The 21,353-nt window shown below is 35.6% G+C and overlaps 1 protein-coding gene across 1 annotated transcript in view; it reads left to right on the forward strand.

The window, feature by feature from the left end:
* LOC125652826 (RNA polymerase II-associated protein 1-like) overlaps window positions 1-21,353 on the forward strand; it is a 42,364-nt gene that overhangs the window by 8,391 nt on the left and 12,620 nt on the right. Inside the window, exons 8-28 of the mRNA XM_048882249.2 lie at window positions 184-305; window positions 2,256-2,357; window positions 2,581-2,682; window positions 3,115-3,282; window positions 7,023-7,181; window positions 8,150-8,287; window positions 8,528-8,597; window positions 9,944-10,047; window positions 10,168-10,226; window positions 10,355-10,456; window positions 12,520-12,687; window positions 12,801-12,933; window positions 13,593-13,664; window positions 13,978-14,087; window positions 14,304-14,502; window positions 14,708-14,851; window positions 16,017-16,147; window positions 17,622-17,819; window positions 17,929-18,054; window positions 18,776-18,933; window positions 20,381-20,513. Coding sequence (XP_048738206.2) covers window positions 184-305; window positions 2,256-2,357; window positions 2,581-2,682; window positions 3,115-3,282; window positions 7,023-7,181; window positions 8,150-8,287; window positions 8,528-8,597; window positions 9,944-10,047; window positions 10,168-10,226; window positions 10,355-10,456; window positions 12,520-12,687; window positions 12,801-12,933; window positions 13,593-13,664; window positions 13,978-14,087; window positions 14,304-14,502; window positions 14,708-14,851; window positions 16,017-16,147; window positions 17,622-17,819; window positions 17,929-18,054; window positions 18,776-18,933; window positions 20,381-20,513 — 2,698 coding nt within the window. The remainder of the gene's footprint in view (window positions 1-183; window positions 306-2,255; window positions 2,358-2,580; window positions 2,683-3,114; window positions 3,283-7,022; window positions 7,182-8,149; window positions 8,288-8,527; window positions 8,598-9,943; window positions 10,048-10,167; window positions 10,227-10,354; window positions 10,457-12,519; window positions 12,688-12,800; window positions 12,934-13,592; window positions 13,665-13,977; window positions 14,088-14,303; window positions 14,503-14,707; window positions 14,852-16,016; window positions 16,148-17,621; window positions 17,820-17,928; window positions 18,055-18,775; window positions 18,934-20,380; window positions 20,514-21,353) is intronic.

Consider the following 21,353-nt stretch of genomic DNA (forward strand, 5'->3'; position numbering starts at 1 on the left):
CATATTTATCTGAGGGGATGATAATCAGTACTGGAGAAAAAATATTTTGTTTGTATAATTATTAAATGTACATGTATAAACCTGTACTTAACTCAGATATAAAGATTTTTTTTTTGAGATTTACAATTCATTTGTTTGTACATCTATATGACCAATTATGACTTAATACAGTTTATTTTTCAGAAGTTGAAGAATTGGACTTGCCCATTAAACCTGACAGAAAATGGGTCCACATGGATAAAGTGGAGTGTGATAAACTGTCATGGCTGAAGGATCTCCCTCCTCCCTCTACTGATCATAACAAGGTACTATCACCTCCTCTCTCTACTGATCATAACAAGGTACTATCACCTCCCTCTACTGACCATAACAAGGTACTATCACCTCCCTCTACTGATCATAACAAGGTACTATCACCTCCCTCTACTGATCATAACAAGGTACTATCATCTCCCTCTACTGATCATGACAAGGTACTATCACCTCCCTCTACTGACTATAACAAGGCACTACCACCTCCCTCTACTGATCATAACAAGGTACTATCACCTCCCTCTACTGATCATAACAAGGTACTATCACCACCTCCCTCTACTGATCATAACAAGGTACTATCACCTCCCTCTACTGATCATAACAAGGTACTATCACCTCCCTCTACTGATCATAACAAGGTACTATCACCACCTCCCTCTACTGATCATAACAAGGTACTATCACCACCTCCCTCTACTGATCATAACAAGGTACTATCACCTCCTCCCTCTACTGATCATAACAAGGTACTATCACCTCCCTCTACTGATCATAACAAGGTACTATCACCACCTCCCTCTACTGATCATAACAAGGTACTATCACCTCCCTCTACTGATCATAACAAGGTACTATCACCTCCCTCTACTGATCATAACAAGGTACTATCACCTCCCTCTACTGATCATAACAAGGTACTATCACCTCCTCCCTCTACTGATCATAACAAGGTACTATCATCACCTCCCTCTACTGATCATAACAAGGTACTATCACCTCCCTCTACTGACCATAACAAGGTACTATCACCTCCCTCTACTGATCATAACAAGGTACTATCACCTCCCTCTACTGATCATAACAAGGTACTATCACCACCTCCCTCTACTGATCATAACAAGGTACTATCATCTCCCTCTACTGATCATAACAAGGTACTATCACCACCTCCCTCTACTGATCATAACAAGGTACTATCACCACCTCCCTCTACTGATCATAACAAGGTACTATCATCTCCCTCTACTGATCATAACAAGGTACTATCACCTCCCTCTACTGATCGTAACAAGGTACTATCACCTCCCTCTACTGATCATAACAAGGTACTATCACCACCTCCCTCTACTGATCATAACAAGGTACTATCACCTCCCTCTACTGATCATAACAAGGTACTATCACCTCCCTCTACTGATCATAACAAGGTACTATCACCACCTCCCTCTACTGATCATAACAAGGTACTATCACCACCTCCCTCTACTGATCATAACAAGGTACTATCATCTCCCTCTACTGATCATAACAAGGTACTATCACCTCCCTCTACTGATCATAACAAGGTACTATCACCTCCCTCTACTGACTATAACAAGGTACTATCACCTCCCTCTACTGATTATAACAAGGTACTATCACCTCCCTCTACTGATCATAACAAGGTACTATCACCACCTCCCTCTACTGATCATAACAAGGCACTACCACCTCCCTCTACTGATCATAACAAGGTACTATCACCTCCCTCTACTGATCATAACAAGGTACTATCACCACCTCCCTCTACTGATCATAACAAGGTATTATCATCACCTCCCTCTACTGATCATAACAAGGTACTATCACCTCCCTCTACTGATCATAACAAGGTACTATCACCTCCCTCTACTGATCATAACAAGGTACTATCACCACCTCCCTCTACTGATCATAACAAGGTACTATCACCACCTCCCTCTACTGATTATAACAAGGTACTATCACCTCCTCCCTCTAAATTTGCCCAGTTTAAAGGGTAGGGGATACTCTGCTTTGATAATGTACATTCTAAACATTAAAAAAGTTTCACAAGAAGTGAAAGCATATTTCTGAAATGTAGACTTTGACAAATTATGTGAACTTAGAATGATTTTTTCCGAACACCTATCTGTAAATGATGAGAAATTGACAGGATCATTTTCAGTTAATATTATTTTAATTTTGACAATGTTTCTCAGACAGGGACAACTGCTCGTTTTGATTTTGAGGGCAATCTAGTGACAGCGGATGAGGGAATTGATGTGAAATTTGGACTTCATCACCATGGAGATGAACCAGAGGTTAGAAATGACAACACCAAATATACATGTATATCACTGAACTGATTCTCCAGTGTGTACTACACCCAGCACATTTATTTAGTTGAATGGCACAAGAAATTACATAGACTTGTATATTGATTTTGTTTTTTACTTCTCAAATGCCTGTTGGAAGGTTAATTATAGATAAACATGTACAGAAAATGTTTATATGATAATGATATCTATTTTCTTTTTTTAATAGAGGGCGGGTTATTCTCTTGAAGAGCTATTTCACTTGTGTAGAAGTACCAATATTCAGCAGAGGATATTGTCACTGAAAACTCTAGGAAATATCCTAACTAAGGTAAGCAAGTGTAAATATTCTAATTAATGTAATCTCAACTTCACATACTTTCTGTAATCATTGAATATTCTTGACCTTATACCGAAAATTACAGTACATGTACATGACAAAGGGTGAATTAAAAATTGGCAATAAAAAAAAAAAAACTTAGGGCAAAAAATCTTTGTATACAGGATTTTGTACAAATGCATTCTGTTTTTCTTGGGATTAAACTTTGAGATATCTGGGGATTAGACACAACAAGGGTCAGTTGTTTTGAGATATTCGGGGTATTCGAGATATCTGTGTTCGAGATACTGAAGGGAACGGTATTAAAATAGAGTAAGGAGGGTAGGAAATTTATTCAGAAATTCAAATGATGATTTAGTTAAATGGGATGGAATATGTCGGTATATACTGGCAAATGCATATAATTATATTATTTTTTGTCAGGCTAGGAATGGTGACCTGGAAGACCAGATAAATTCAGCCATTTTGCCGACAGTGCTGAATGCTGGGATCCTCTTTCTGATTCGCTGGGCAATGGATGACAGTATAGAAAGTGTCGTCTGCATGTCCATCAAAACTCTGCGCTCCATCATCATGTCTGATGCAGATGAGGTTATACAACCAATTTTTTGTTTAAGAAAAATTATATACATGTATTTACGATGTAAATGTGCAGATGACAATCGGAGACTCAAAGTTGATGGGGACCATAGAACAACTTCAAACAATTAAAAGTTCAAGTGTTCGGAAATTGACATGCTGACCATTGAGTTTTGTTATTACACAATTTTTTTCACCATATATAAATTCTATCTTGAGATCAGTCATGTTTTGTGAAATTCTAGTATGATTCAGTTGTGATTTAATGGGGGGAAAATAGAAGCAAGTAATTAGTTTTCATCAGTAACACTGAAAAACATGAAAGTAGAATCAGAGGTAACAACTGCAGTATCTAGTTTTAAAATGCTTTTTACCAAAGGCATATGTATTAATGATATGAGAAAATTAAGTTACTTTTGCACTATATGTAAATTTCTGCACATTTGCACACTTATATGTACCTGATTAAATAAAATCCATTAAGATATGACGGTATAATATTACTGTTCCATCATAATTTTGTGATGTTTCAGAATTACTGTCTATGTTTAGGAATTGTTGTAATCATTGATTTCAATCAATTATCATAAACATTAAGTAATTAGCAATACATGGGGTGAAGGGCTACATGCATAAACATTCAATGTGCACAATGCACATTCCCTACAGATGGCATTTGAATTTATATTTATGAGGTTGCATGTCCCTAATTAAACACCTGATAGACTGCTAGTGAAAACAAATGGTACTTAGAGTAAGAGTGATATACTATGGGAATATGTATAAAGGGACCTAAATTTTACTTTGAGAGATCAGGAATGCTATGAATCGGGAGTGAATTCACTTAGTTTAATAGGGAAAACATTGGGACATGGACCCGACTTCAAAAGATCATGAGCCATCTCGAGTCATCAGTATACAGTATCATATTTTGTTTTCTTGTGATGTTTACACAATAATGTACAAAATTATGTAATCAGGACAACAACATGGCTATGATATTGAAAAGATTAGGAGCTGATCGATTAGTTTAAGACAATTAGCAGACAAAAAGGATGTTAAAAGACAGGACACCATAGAACATTAAAAAAGTTATATACATATGTAATTAAGACTCTAAAGTGCGATGGTCACGCCAAAGTGTGATGGTTTGTTAACATTACGGACGTGAAAGTGCAATGGTCACACCAAAGTGTGACGATCCCTCTCCTATAGGCACGCTATGCCAAAGTGCGATGGTCTGTCACTTCTAGGCGCACAACGCCAAAGTGCGATGGTCTGTCACTTCTAGGCACACAACGCCAAAGTGCGATGGTCTGTCACTTCTAGGCGCAAACGCCAAAGTGCGATGGTCTGTCACTTCTAGGCGCACAACGCCAAAGTGCGATGGTTTGTCACTTCTAGGCGCACAACGCCAAAGTGCAATGGTCTGTCATGCCAAAGTCTGATGGTGCAGGGGCAATCGGGTGTGGGGGTAGAGTAACGTTTGTGATGTTACGTTATTATGACGTCATTGGTAACAACTTTCAAAATCAAACCAAAGAAATGCAAGTCAGTTTGCCCCAACGAAGGTTTTTTCTGCTGGCACCAACATCTTCGGGATATTGGAGGAAGGCACAGGTGATTAAGATTGACATGGACGATAGCAAGGGCAAGATTTACAATGTTGAGGATTGTGAGAATGGCAAAGTACATTTGTTGTTGAAATATCTACTTCTCCCAAACATGTTTTAATTCATGATCATTTATTTCTTGTGATGTACACGTAATAAATTCCTGGGGGTATGCTATAATGCAAAACATTATATGATTTCGTGTTGGAGAATTTTGTGTTTAATAATACGACAACTAAATGGTAATGAAATAAGTTTTTTGCATGGCTTTTGCATTTATATTTTTGTGAAACAATACACAGTTGGTACAGTCTACACCAAAACACGGTGTCCATTCAGTTTTGCAAACCAATGAACTTCGGTGTGTCACCCCATTGCGATTTTGCGCATTAATGTGTAATATCGGACTTTGCCGTGTCACACCATCGCACTTTGGTGCATTCGTCTCACACCATTGCACTTTGGCGTGTCACACCATCACGCTTTGGTGCATGAGTGTGGACCATCACATTTTGGCGTGTCACATCATCGGGGTTTGGCGCAGACCATCGCACTTTGGCGTGCCACACTATCGTGGTTTGGCGCATACCATCACAGACCATTGCACTCTGGAGTCCCATCGAACTTTGTAGTCCTACATGTATATATATGATATAGATATAGTGGGTGAATTTGCAATGAAGTAAATTAGAGTTTATTCATATTTGGCAAAATTAAGCAATTCAGATTTAGTGTTTAGCAGATGTTGCAATATGACTTAAAATTGATTACCAGGTTTCTCTAACATCTGCCATCATGAAGGAGTTAAATATTAAAGTATTTTCTTAGAGAAGGCATTACTGTTAAACGCCTCGTGAATGATAATAGTCTCCCCCCTTATACGAGTACCCTTGTCTTTTGATATATGAAATTAGACACATTTGTCAGGAGGCTTGTGCTCAAGTTGTAAACTTTGCCCTGAATTTAACTGATGACACTAATCAGAAATGTCATACATCATCTTAAGCATAGTTTTTGAAAGTTTTGCTTATTTTTTGGTTGTTTTCATTATCAATGCAGTAAGCAACTTTAGATCAACATGATATGTATGGATAATTCTTGAAATCATACTCTTTCAAATTACATATAAATTTTTAAAATTGGTAAAAGTACAATAAAATATAGGCAAATGAAATGATTGCCTATTTTCTGAAACACCTTGTACATGTACTATATATTAATGATCAAAATAGGTCAAACTGATTTTAAAGCTACACCAATCTAATTAAAATGAGACTTCTTAGATCCGCGCCGTATACTCTGCATGAATCTAAGAAGTCTGATTTTAATTAGACTGAAAGCTACACTTGCAATGTATGTGTATGCATGTATTTGAAAAGCATAAAAGATTTGGATAAACAGGAGACCAATGCTCAATGTTCTTTACAATTTCTGATTATTAGTCGAGTTGCGCAGCAAATCTTGGCTTTTGAATTGGTGAAGGATGGGCATCCAGTCGGGCGGGCGGCGTCCACAATTAGCTTGTCCGGTCTCTAACTTTCATACCTTTTGGTGCATCTTTGTGAGACTTACATAACATGATCACATCCAAAAGAGGAAGGTTCCTATTTATTTTGAGGTTAAAGGTCAAGGTCACTTTGTCACTAAATGCCATAGATTTTAGCTTGTCCGGTCTTTAACTTTCATACTACTAGGGGCATCTTTGTGAAACTTACATAACACGATCACATCCAAAAGAGGAATGTTCCTATTTATTTTGAGGTCAAAGGTCAAGGTATCTTTTCACTATATACTGTAGATTTGAGCTTGCCTCTAACTTTTATACATGTACTTGCTGATGCATGTTTATCAGACTTCAAATCCTGATGACATTCAAGGTTCATGTTGCTTTTGAAATCCAAAGGTCAAGGTCATTATCACACTAAATACCTATTGTGGCCATTCAAAGCTTCATACTTATAAACTATATTAAATACGTGCATGTTTTTACTTCGTGAATGCAAGCATGCATAATTTTCCAAACTGCAACTCGGTCATAGCGATTTTTTTTACCATATTCAAATGTCCCTGTTAATAAGTATCATGGATTTTCATACCAATGGTGTCACAAACTGAAAATTTTTTATTTTATGATTCCAGGAGTCTTTAGACAGAGTGTTTTCATGGTTTCAAGGACATGTGTCACCTTGTTTTAAGACATTGGTGATGTCAGATGAAATGACTTCAAAGGACCCTACTCCTGAAGATGAAACACCTCAAGAGACAGATGCTGATGTCCTGAAACGAGATGTCATATATGTAATGCATTTTTCAAATAGCATAAAATCATATTTTTCCCCAGAAGAAATACTTGCTTCTGAATGAAATCCAATCGGTATTTTATAATTACTCTTTTTGTTTTGTTTTTGTACAGTTTAGAATAATCAAATTGTAGAATTTCATAGTGAATGCTGTATACCAGGAGTTTTTCCCTTTAGTTTTTAGCTCAAGTGAGCATTTCTGATCGCCTGTTGTCTGTCATCTGTCTGTCCGTTTGTCTGTAAACTTTTCACATTTTCAACTTCTTCTCCTGAGCCACTGGGCCAATTTGAACCAAACTTGGCAAAAAGCATCCTTGGGTGAAGGGCTTTCAAGTTTTTTCAAATGAAGGGCGATGCCCCCTTCAAAGGGGAGATAATCACAAAAATGCAAAAATAGGGTGCGGCCATTTAAAAATCTTCTTCTCAAAAACCACTGGGCCAGAAGAGCTGACATTCACATGAAAGCTTCTTGACATAGTGGAGATTTAAGTTGTAAAAATCATGACCCCAGGGGTTAGGGTGTGGCCACAATAGGGGATCAAAGTTTTAACATACAAACACATAGAAAATCTTTAAAAATCTTCCTCTCAAGAACCACTCGGCCAGAAGAGCTGAAATTTACTTGAAAGGTTCATGACAGTGCAGATTCAAGTTTGTGAAAATTATGGCCCAAGGGGGTAGGTTGGGGCCACAATAGGGATCTAAGTTTTACATGGGAATAAATAGAGAAAATCTTTGAATATGAGCCAAGGTGACTCAGGTGAACGATGACGCCCAGGGGCCTCTTGTTTTATTACCTATATTACCCTTATCCTTAATGGACAAATTCAAAACAGGATTAATTTTAAAAAAGCAGCATAATTCTAAAGTACCAAGTAACTCTTGACAAATCTATTAAAAATGAAGCAAAAATGTGATTGTGCATGTCTATTATTCACATTCAGTAGATGTATCTGTTTGTTGCAGTCGTTGGTGATGCAGATGAACCTCCTCCCACGATTGCGACACATTCTGTCCCAGTCACACCCGCAAGCCCCCTCAGTCCTCCATTGTATCGATATCCTTATCAGAATCGTCAGGCACTCCCCACAGATGGCTTATGAGGTAGGAACTTTCTACAGTATCAGAATTTCTCTTGTTTAAAATAGATTGAATGAAAAAATATTAGGGATTTATTTGATCATCATACCACCAAGAATTGTGTACATATAGTTTAAATTCAACTAATTCCCCATTGGAGTGGAGGAATTATTGGAAATGACTGCCGTCATGATTTGCCCATTTGTATCAATTTAAGTTTTCAGATTGTATGAACCAATAACATATTTCTGACTAATTTCATAGGTGGAGAGATGCCCTGGACTTATAGAGTTGATTATTGAAGAATTTCTGCCGACCAGCTGGAAAATGTTAGGTGCTTATACATTTCTCTTTAAGTCACCCGAGTCACTCAGGTGACCTATTGCTATTGGTTTGCATCCATCGTCATGCATCATCCATTAACAATGGAACATTTTTAATTTCTTCTTAATAAGTACCCTCCCAATTCTTTTCACACTTATCAATGAAACATCTTTATGACATGGGGACATAATTTATAAATTTCAGGACTCCTGCACTCCCGGTGCCTGAAGGAAGGGGCAAAAACTGCCAAAAATTTACCATTTTCAAAAATCTTCTTGTCTGCAACCACACATCTGGAAGAAAAACTAAATGCATAGTCATGTAGAGCAGAAATGCCTCTACCAAAATTGTAACTTTCATGATCCCCAGGGTGGAGGTTCTGACTCCAGGATGGGGCCAATCTTGGTATATAGTGTTTATGTGTATTACATTTAACATCTTCTTAAATGCTATTCCTACTAAATTGAAACTAAATAGATATTTACAAGGAATAGGTAACGCTTTGCCAAAATTATAAATTTCATGATCCCACGGGTAGGGGCCAAAATTATCATAGTGATTGTTGCTTTATCATTTGAAAGACTTCTTCATTTTTGCTGATACTGTAAAAAACTAAATACATATTTTAGAAAAGGAGAAAGGGATATACCTAATTGTGAATTTTGCAACCCCAGGGCTCTGGATAGGTCCAAAATAGTCAGGGCTCTGGATAGGTCCAAAATTGTCAGGGCTCTGGATAGGTCCAAAATAGTCAGGGCTCTGATAGGTCCAAAATAGTCATATGGTGTTGATATGACATATATTATGTAAAAAAAAAATTGTCAGTATTGGCCTATTTCATGGGTATTTGTGTTTTAAAAACGAAATTTGTTTTACACTGCTGCTGAATATTAGAATTTAGCTTAAATACACAGGACTGGAAAATTATTACAGTGTATAGATGTCATAGCCCTCGGGGCTAGTGATACTTTTAATCAGTACTCTGGTGACTGATAAGGCGTATGTATTAGTGTTTTTCTAAATTGTACACTGTGCATTATGAATTCTGTTGAAAACTGCTTGACCCAGTCTTTCTGAGACTGCTCTTAATCAAATTTTCTTAAGTTTTAAATCATTGATTTAAAAAGTAGTTGTTGTTTTGTTTTGGAGTTCTTTTTTGACTAACTTTAAAATTTATGATAGAACTCCACCCTTCAAATTTTTCTTCACAACTCCCACAAATACTCTGCAAAAGAAATATCTGTATGGTTTGATATTTTTCATTTATGTTTGTTGTTTTCAAAAGTAAAAATGTATGCTGTATATACATGTACAATATGTAGAATATGTTATTGAGTAAGTGGTTCTTGTGTTTAGATGTGAGAGCTCCACTCTCCGATCTTTACGGTGTTCCTGTACCCAGTGCTATGAAGCTTGTCAGGTGTTTGGCACAGTCTGGCAGGAACCTAGCCGCAACAATGGTAATAAACAAAATATGTTAGATTATACTGTAAATGTTGTGCAAGCTCTGCAGTCTAAGTAGTCAGTGGATATTTTTCTGTATTTCAGTAGTCAATGGATATTTTTTTTTTATATTTCAGCTCAATAAATACCATATAAGGGCCAGGTTTTTAAGATATTTAGTGGAGAAAAATGCAGAGTAAGTAACTTTTTATATGCTGTTTTCATGGAAAGATGCAAAATACCAGTAATAAGTGTCAAGAATTTTTTTTATTTTGTTCATATGAAACAATAAATGTAAACAACCTCTGTTGATAACCTTTGCAGAAATTTGTTGCTACCTCAAAATGAGGCTTTGAAACTTCAGATAGAAGGTTACAGAGCCTGGAGAACCTGTCTTAGTTACGGTCTGGCAGCAGATCTCTTCACGTAAGTTCCATGTTCAAACTTAGCTAATAATCATTTGCAATGCACACTGAAAACAAATTTGTTGAATTTCAGGATCCATTTTGTAGATACAGAAGGGGATTATTTAAAATGTGGTTTATTGAATGTACAAAGAATTTTTTTTTTTTTTGGGACCAATGTATGTAATCAGTATTCTATATTATTATATACTTTCAATTTCATCTCTTCTTTTTTCTTTAAAAGTTTGCGGGCATATATCACATGATATATGCCCGGAAACATTCCGGCCCGCAAACATTACGTCACAATCAAATTTCTACGCCGTTAATTTTCAAATTTTTCGTGTTTTTCATCTTTTACTCAATTAAACCGATAAAGTTATTGTTAAAAATAAAATTATTGTTAGTTTCTAAATGAAATTGAAAGTATATAATAAAAAGGTTATAGACTTTGTATGGGAACTATGACGACCTCGTTTTTTGTCGCGAACGGACCTCGCAAGCTCGGTCCGTCTACGCGCCAAAAAACTCGGTCGTCATATTTTCCCATACAAAGTCTATAACCTATAAATACAACTGTAGAATTTATACTTATAAATGATATTTAAATTTTGCCAATAAACTCCGAAACACTATATGTTGTGAAGTTTGTAAGCTATGATTGAATTTTGCGTGATTAGTAATTAAACATGAAATTAATTAAAATCTACTTTCATTTTCGATAAACTTAGCCAGTCCGAATATTTTTTAATGACTACTTGAAATAAAACAATATGGAGTAAATCTGTAAATTGTGATGTTTATTGATGCTTGATTTTGATATTACAGAAGAAATAAGTTTTGAGAATTGTTGAATAAATGAAATATTCCTGTTTGTCTCTTCAATCTGTGATTCTAAGTCTTGAATCAGCTGTTTGGAAATTTCCAGAAACTCTGAAATGCTTGCTCTAGAGTTACTGCTTGCATCTTTAATATTGTTTCATAGATGAGGTCAAGTTTGTAAGCTATAATTGAATTTTACTTGATAAGTAATTATTGTAAAATTAATTAAAAATCTATTTTTGTTTTCAAGAAAGCTAGAAAGAGAGTAAAGTAGTGGACATGCTTTAAGAGATCTAAGCGAGTGTGATGCAATATTATTATGTCTCCCCTTCCCAGAAGTTTAGTCTTCTTCTTCTGCTTCTCATACAAAGATTGTCTGGGCCATAACCATTTTGTCTTTTGACATTGTCCTTTGATATTTGGTATGTGGGTATACCATGATTAGACAGTGAGTCGTATACCATTTTTGATGACCTTTGACCTTGACCTTTTATGTAAAGGTCAAATTATAGAATTTTTGGGGCATTTTTTTGTCTGGACCATAACTTTTTTGTCTTTTGACATAAGTTGATTGATTGTATATTGTTAAACATCCCTCTCAAGAATATTTCACTCATATGGAGATGTTACCATTGCCGGTGAAGGGCTGCAAAATTTAGACCTATGCTTGGCACTTATGGCCATTGAGCAGGGAGGGAACTTTATTGTGCCACACCTTCTGTGACACAGGACCTCGATTTCTGCAGTCTCATTTGAAGGACCGCCTCATTTAGTTGCCTCTTACAACAAGCAAGAGGTACTGAGGACTTATTTTAACCTGGATTCCCATGGGATTTTGGCATAGGCCTTTGATATTTGTATGTTGATATACCATAAGACAGTGTTCTGCATGCCATTTTTGAGATCTTTGACCATGACCTTTTAGGTAAAGGTCAAATAATGGAAATTTTGGGGCATTTTTTTTGGTTCAGACCAGAACTTTTTTGTCTTTTGACATAGGCTTTTGGTATATGGTATGTTGGTACACCATGATAAAACAATGTGTCTCATACCATTTTAGATTACCTTTGACCTTGATCTTTTCCACTTTAAAGATGATCCCTAAAACATGGTTTTTTTTTAAAAACTTTGGAAATTGGAAGGGGAGACATCAGTTTTAGTGTGCGAAAACAATTCTTCCTAGTCTGTATATTGTGATTTCCAGTGCTAGCACAGATGTTCGTCTAGTGTACTATTAAAAAAATGTACATTTTTGTATTTCAGGGACATATTTCCGTGTGTACTTTCACAATTAGCTGTTCTTCAGAAGGAACACCTGGAGAGTAATTCCAATCTTGTGTGTATAAGAACGACAGCATTCATTACAGTTCTAGAATCAGTTGTGTCACTGGCTGCTCAAAGTGATCAAAGGAAATTTGGATCAAGTGTTAGGTATTTCTTTATGTTTTAGATTTAGGTTTTCATCATGTATGAACATGTACTACAGTTTGGTCTAAGAACTTACACCGAATTAGTTTTATTGGTTAGACTGTTTTTTGTTTCAGCAAACTCTCAAGGGATGAGAACCACAGTCTGTTGCCTAATGTCACATGGAGCCAAGTCACAGATGTTAGTTTAGTTGTCATGGATACTTGTCAAAAATGCTTAAAGAAGCTAGGAAAGACATACCAACATAAGGTACAAAATTTATCAGTTGTACATCATACATGTTAATGAGATAAAACCCTGTGTGGTAGTAATGCATTTTCCATGCACTCAAACAGAATTTTGAATACTGCTTCCATGAAAATTTTCACCAATTTTACCTTCATTCCAAGTCAATAAATTTAAAACTGGGTGAATCTACTGAGTTTATTTATTTGTTGTTGAAACAGCAAGAAATAGATTTGGATTAATTCAGAATTAAAGAAGCGCTGCAAGGTAGGGCATATCCCCTCGCAATGAGTGTCTACAAGCTTTTTCTATAAAATCTCATAGTGATTTTGACCTTTTGATCCCCAAATCAATAGATTCCTTCATTTCAAACAAAGCTACATGTGGAGTATCAAGTCATTCAAGCAAAAAAGGAGACCTGTAGAGTGTCTACAAACTCAGTGTTACACAGACATATTAACCCACACGAATGGTCCTGTTACTATTTCCCCTCTCGTGATGAATTGTGAGGGGATGAAATTTTTTTTATAGCATCTGAGCAAAACGAAGATGAGTAGAACATTTCGCTGTACACAGCATTATACATGCACATGTATTGGAAGTTTTGAAGTCTTGTTTGCTACTTGAGTAGAATGTATATTTGTCAAATTATATGTGTCTTCAGAATGGTGCTCTAATTTCAGAAATTCAACTTGGATTTTGAGGTTTCTTGTCTGAATTTCATGGCATCATATTTCCTATCCTGGTCCTCACATGTAAGTCTATACAACACAATACATGTGTTCTAACTTTGTAATTATTTCAATAAAATGCCATTCAGGTGAACATACTTCCTCCCAATATTCATGACTATACTTAAATTCAACATTCACCCATGATTTGCAAGTGAACCAATAAAAACACTTTCTGCATAAACAAAATGATCAGGTCACAATTACAAATATTCACAAGAAGGGGGTGGTTCCGAATCTCACAGAATTTTTTACTTGTAAGTAAAAGTTTATTTATGGTAATTCATACTGTAGATTAAAATGCTGGTAAATGCATCTTGCAAACTTTGTATTGCAGAAAAGTTTTAATCCAGTAGAAGGTCTTGAGTATGTGGAGAAGATTTATACAGATGTGTTGAGACCACTCATTAAATCACTGGGGTTCCGTAGTGTACTGTCAGACTTATGGTAACTACATGTATTTTATTGTATTTTATTTTCATTTTATTTTTTGCCTTTTCTACCATGCCTATCAAGTGTACATTAAAATCCTCATATTTAATTTGACTTTGTGAACAAAGATTATGATTGCAATTCAGAGGAAAATAAAATGAAGATTTTCTCATATCAAGCAAATAATTCACTCTGTTCCATATATCCTCTTCAAGTGTATGGTAATTTCAGTTCTTGCTCAAGCGTCCTTAATCCAGCCCATCAGTTGAAGATGGAGTGTGCTGAAAATTTACCAGGACTGAGTTTGAGAATGAAAAATGGACATTTAGTAGAACCGTGTTTGCAGGAGTATTCTCCCTTTGGTGTTATCATAGCAGTTATGAGGGTGCTATATGTCGTCAGCCAAATCCACAGAGGCCTTCCAGAAAAGGTATGTAACTCCAAGCAAAAACAGGTTATTTGGTTGTAATAGGTATTTCTAATTAATATACAAGGAAAAGATCTCTTAAGTTTCATTGATTTTAACATATCATTTTAACTTATCATGGAAGCTTAAAAGGGCATTTGTACAAGAAGATTGGTTTATTTATATACAACTGTAACATCGACCTTACTGTATTTATATTTCTTTATAGATTGCTGAACTTATATCTACGGAGGAAAACTTACTAACGTACCACAGAAAAATAGCGAGTTCTCCTAAATATACCTCAGCATGTCATTTCAACAAATATGAAAATATGTTGATGTATTACTTCATCAAAATAGTAACAAAGAATGTGAGTCATGTTTCTTGCAATTCACCTGTAAAAAAGGAAACTGAATATTTTAAAGAATAATTTAGAGTATAGATTGTATCTATCAATTACATTTACAGTAGCAATAAGTTATAGTTGCTGTGAGCAAATGTAAGGAGCTCTGAAAGTTTTCATTGAAAATATTAAAAGGTTGTGTGCATCTATCATCAAACAAAATACTAAGTACCAAGAAATTGTTGGGCCCCAGAAGTGAAAGATTGAAGTGATATGGTGTTTATAATCTAGCTCTCTGTCAGGAACTTAAACCTTGGCACTAACATTTAGAACAAAACGAATTGGAGACTCCACACTTGACATATCTAGTACATTAATGAAGCTGATATGCACACTGACTAAGTACATTAATGAAGCTGATATGCATACTGATTAAGTACATTAATGAAGCTGATATGCATACTGATTAAGTACATTAATGAAGCTGATATGCATACTGACTAAGTACATTAATGAAGCTGATATGCATACTGACTAAGTACATTAATGAAGCTGATATGCATACTGATTCAGTACATTAATGAAACTGATATGCACACTGATTAAGTAGAACTGGTACTTACAGGACAAGGTCAGAGAGGAATTTGCCACCATCAGAATATATTTACATGTAAATAAGATTTTCTTCATACATCTGAATAAATCTGTGTTTATTGTTAATTGCAGTATTTTCTTGTGACTCTTAAGAAACAAACTTTGGACTTTTCTGCCAATCAAAATTCCATGTGACCACCTGTCTTTCCATTAAGTGTTCTCACTTTATGTAACATGGTTGTAAATGTGTGCATCATAGACCTAAAAATTCATTTTACAGTCAGTCTGATGGTGTTGATATAAATATAAACATTGAAATGGGGTTTTCTTGTCACCATTTAGGGAGATAACAGTTTTTTAGCAGTGTAGGAAAGTTTGCATGAAAGTGTTTCATTCAATATTCCTACAATGCTGGTATCCATCGTATCCCCAAATAAACAACAAAGGTAAACTACATTGTTTTATTGTCACCGTAGGAATTTGTCACCATAGGAATTTTTCACTACAGAGGCAGTATGTTTCACGTGAAGTTTAGTTTATCTTGTATGTACACATTCCCTTACATGTGTATAATGAATATAGTTGTATCTTATTGTAGCCTTCCAGTAAGCAGACAGCACCTCTTATTCAGAAACTTGTGCTCAGATTAATTACACAGCTACAACATGGAGATGAGTTCTTAATACACGACCTTTTATCAACAGTAATGTTCTCACCAAATGTTTGGAAGTAAGTCATTCACTGAAACTGGAATTTAAAAGAACATTGTACTTGTAGATGAAATCATTAATCTGACTTTATCCAGTGTGTAAGTCAACCTGATAGTATGCCTTGCCCATTTTCTTTATACATGTAGATCTAAAAATGATGTTGCCTCAACTATGTCTAAATTTGATGATCTTACTGTCTCTTTTACCTGATTTCACTTTCCATTTTGTTCGCTTTTGGTGTGTTTTATAGAGGGTTTTTTTGTGTTTAAATTTCTCTTTGACCAGATTTCATTTTGTTTGTTTATTTTTGGTGTGTTTTATGGGTTTTTTTGGGGGGATGTTTATTTTTTTTTTTGCATAGGAGGAGTTGCACATACTTTTTTTATGCCAATATGGAATATCAGAACCATTATTTCGTCTCTGATTATGTCGTGGTTTTAATATTTAGTATGCCCAACGAGACTGCGTTTTCTGCATTAACTTGAGCAACAATAGACAAGCACTTAGTTATTTATAATTAGTATCAGATATAGTGAGTTCAAGCACAGTTTAGCATTGTTTTTGAAAGTTGAAGGTCGGGGCAAAAAGGGAGAAAAAAAGGTGCCGTTATATTTGTAGAAAAAAATCTTAACAAGAAACGCAGTTCTGCCCAAACCCCAAAATCATAAACTCAAGGGGGAGGGGGAGGGTGTATCCTTCAGTACATGTATGAGTTCAATACATCGGCTCAACCATGCATTTCTACTTTCTTTCATCATCACTATAACAAGTGACCAGCTAATAAATTGATCTTTGCATGTACTAATAACAAACATTGTATGTAATACATGTAATAATGCAATAAGTACGTCACAAATCATAAAAAGGGGGGGGGGAGAGGTGTGTGTATGTTACATATTGCTGCATGTAAGTGTCTGGAGATCGATGCTGAAATTGTGATTATTTATATCATTTTATAGCGGTTGGTTGTTTTAATGACTCGAGAAAATAAATCTCATTAAGTAAATATCCACATATGTGCATACGGTAGAGGAAATAAAGTTTGTTCTTGTTTTAACTCTGCTACCAAACATCAGAAATTTAATCCAATAACTCATGTTTTTGGTACTAGGGCACTCACTTGCAACATTCTGAAAAATAACCTTCAAACCAGGCAGATATTTTTGTATCAGAAATGAGTTGTCTTTAGCCATCACTAATTTGTATACAAGAGTTGCCCAAGTGACGCATAATTTTCGTAACTTCTTTTTCTGAAGATTTCCCAATTTTTCTAGTTCTGATATCCCATATTTGGCTATATAAAGGTATCCATGTCCTGTCAAAGATATTTTTAGTTAAATGATAGTGTGAAAATAGAAGTGAGGAATAACTGGTAGAAATATTTCTTATCTGTTATTTTCTGTTTGATTTGTATGTCTTCTTGACAACATTAAAAATATTTTTGAAGTAAAACATTTTGCACATGATTTTCTACATTTGGAAAATATTAATAGGCAAGGTGAGGAAGAAGTGAGAAGTGTCTTGGAAGATCTCCAGTTGTCTGATGCTGTACATCTCTGCAGTGCCACCCAGGAACAGGTGTCTCTGAATCAAACTCAACTGGTGACTGCCACTCTTTCTGAATTAGTGTCCATCAGAGCTGCCTATCTTCAGGCTTTTTCCAGCCAACAAAAGAGAGCAATACATTCTAGGTACTTTCAAAGTAAAGATGTGTACATCCATTTACACAAAACTAACAGGCAGTTAGCACTTAAATGTGAATAATATGTGAATGTAGCAATGTACTACTTGATGTTCCAGACACAGATTTTTGATGCAGGCCTTAGATGTTCAGAACCTGGTTACCTCTACACCAACAGAGACCCTTCTACCAATGGACTGGATGTATCTACCTCTAATAGACCTCTACAACAGATTTAGCTCGGTGTAAGTTCTACAGACTAGAAATTTGAAAGGTTATCCTTTGGTACATTAATTGTAAATATTTATGTTTTATATTTTAAATTTGATTTTAGAAAGATGTGTGAATCAAGCCCAAATCCAGAGAGTGAACTCCACTTCATGATTTGTCAAAAACTACATATTTTTGCTTATTTTTTATGTACTGGGTAGCTTCAAATGGAAATACTAAATGTCAGACCCATAGTGTACTGTATCCCCCCCCCCCCCCCCCCCCCCAACTGCTCTATGCTTACAAACGATTATGTCCCATATTTTGAAAATTAATTATATTTATAGCAATTATAGTCTTTAATTTGCTCAGTGTTCGATTTGCCCACTGACAACAACGGCAAGAGGAGCAAAACTGAAGCAGGAGCAAATATTTCCCTGTTGACAGTTTGTTGGAATTTCCAGGGGTGCCCCCCTCTGAGAAAAAAAATTAGCATGATTTTCATGGACATCAAATTTTATTTTGTTGGCAACAAAAGCAGCTTCATTAGTACATAAATTAATGGACAACTACGTCTGTGTTCTTTCCTCTGTGAGAGAAAGTGTTCTTTGTTCAGCGCTTGATTTCATTGTTTAACCACAAAAACTAGGAGACTGATGTTCTATGAATAATGATAAGACTGAAGTTCACTCTTGTCAAGTACATAAAGCTGCATCTCCTAAATATTCCTAACTTTGAATGAAATCATTGTTATAGGGGGGCTGATGTACAAAATGCATTGTCTAAGACTGAGGTTTCCATGGTGACCAGTGTACTAAGATGGGTATATCTCCTGGAGAAGTTCCAGCCCAAGGTTACAAGTTCTGTGTCGGTTACTTTGAGAGTCTCCAGGGTTATGTGTACCTTTCTGACAGGTAATTTCACATATAGTCATATTCTCCCTCTCTGTCTCTTAAAGGGAAAGGCAACCCAAAATATTTTTACATGATAAATGATAGGATTAATCATATGATAAAGATTTGTCATACAATTCTGTTGATATATGGCCTAGATATGCTTCAGTACTAATTTGAAAACATCAAAAATTGAAATTCTCGCGATCTATAGAGGCCGCCATGATGTGCAACTCTTTTGTATTCAAGACCACAAAAATCAATAATTTTGACGTCACACCGTCTGTTCTGGTTTTGATGAGATTCTAAGATCATCCACAGTTGCTTGGGTTCAGCCCCCCCCCCCCCCCCCCCCCCCCCCCCCCGAATAAGCTACATGAGTTGAATTAATTATTTTTTTCTTGAAAATATTTCTAATGCATGTCAATGTCTTGCATACCCATAAAATCCAAAAAAAGTCCTTTTAAAAAAAATACCTTCACTGGTTATTATAACAGAACTTATAATAACTGGTGGCGTAGGGTATTTTTTTTTAAAAAGAACTTATTTTGAATTATTTTGGACTTTATGGGTATGCAAGATGTTGTTGACATGCATTAGAAATATTTTCAACAAAGAATTAATTAAATCAACTCATGTAGCTTATTCAGAGAGGGGGGGGGGGGGGGGGGGGGGGCTGAACCCAAGCACCTGCGAGATCATCAATATGTGCATGTTAGATCTTACGAATAAATAGGTTGATGCTTTCCTGGCAAGCAGTTAATTACACTAATGCGAAGGGGAGATGTGAAAAAAGGTTATTTTTCGAAATTCCCGATTTAACCAAGTCATTTGAAAAGAAAAGACTACGTAAACTGGGGATCCATTATTTGCGTAATGACAAGTTGAGGTTCGAAACATTTGTATGAAGAACGTGTACCATCTGCCTGGTCTACGACTCAACTGAACGTCTTCTTTTCTCAATTTCTTCTTGTGAAAGAACAGGCTCAAATCTATACGGCTCCAAACTTAACTGTTCGTGACTTGTCATGTTTACAGTGCTGCTGATGAAATAAACCGGAATAGACGGTCTGACGTCATAAATTAAACTCCATGGCCACTCTCTTAGCGGCGGGTAATTTTAAATACATGATAGATTAATATTGATTTAATTGTTAAGCAAGGATTTTTATAGTTAAAGACTGTCAATTACGATATCAGTAAGTGATACTTTATTCATAAAAGCAACTATGTGGTTAGGGTTGCCTTTCCCTTTAATAGGAAAATACGCTTGATCTGAGGAGTAAGCAAACTGTCAGAGTCTTATTAAATGAAAATATTGGGAAACAAACTTGCACTGTATAAAGTTTCTGACAAAGATTGCAAAAGACATTCAACTTAATATCAAAGCAATACTTTTACATGTCTGTACATAGAGTTATAATCAGGAGACACCATTTGATGTTTGGATGTTGCAATACCGTTTCAGGTAATGATTTATTCATGGAGAAGACTGTGTACCTGTACCTTGCTGCCTTGCTCAGGGAATTCTCCTCACCTCAGCTGTTGGATCAAATGGATTTTAATGAGCAAATTCCAGGGATTGTGTCATTTTATGATTTGTAAGTGAAAATCAATATTTGCCCTTACATGTAAACTACACAAAAATTTCCATCACAGTGATGAAGGAACTGGAAATCTTCAGTAAACTATGAAATATTAATGTTGCTTTCTAACAATTTCCAGGTAAAATCCACATTTTTAGTTTCTCAACTATAGAGTTTCTCCAGAACCGTTTGGCTTCTTTCAAGCCACAAAGCATCATTACAGGGAGTAGTCTAATTAGAATCACTGTGTTCCCTTAATTACATGTCCTTCTATATAAGGAGTTATCACACAATTACTGTCATGTCTGGAAACAGCACTATTAGCTTGCATCATTATTATTGGAGGAATTATTGTCATGCAGGCATCCTTCTGCTGTAAATGGAGAAAACCTGGCGCAAGCGTGTTATAGCACAAACACACTTGTAGATCTTCTGGCACAAACTTTGTAGTGCAATTTGAATTTCCCTCAACTATTTAAGGGCAAATTCATTTCTTCATTGACCGTCAGATAAAAAAATAGTTTGATCCCCCTATACAATTCGCAAGAGTTACTGTGTATGTGTTCATTTGTGCATAAAGATTAACTATGTGTGTAGATAACAGATTTACATCATAAATTCAGTTCACGCTCAATAGTTTGTCATGCTTTTGATGAAATCCAAGATTGTCAAAGCCTTTCAAAGTATAGGTGTCTTAAATGTTTTTGATATTTAGTCCCTGTATACATGATTAGGGTTCAGACACTCATTTCTCATACTTACTAAGGCATAACTTGTATTCAAAATTTCCATCAATATCCCAGAATAGTGTATGCAGTGAATCAGTATGGAAGAGAAAACTAATATCATGGTATA

This window comes from Ostrea edulis, chromosome 5, assembly GCF_947568905.1.
Source record: "Ostrea edulis chromosome 5, xbOstEdul1.1, whole genome shotgun sequence".
NCBI lineage: Eukaryota > Metazoa > Mollusca > Bivalvia > Ostreida > Ostreidae > Ostrea > Ostrea edulis.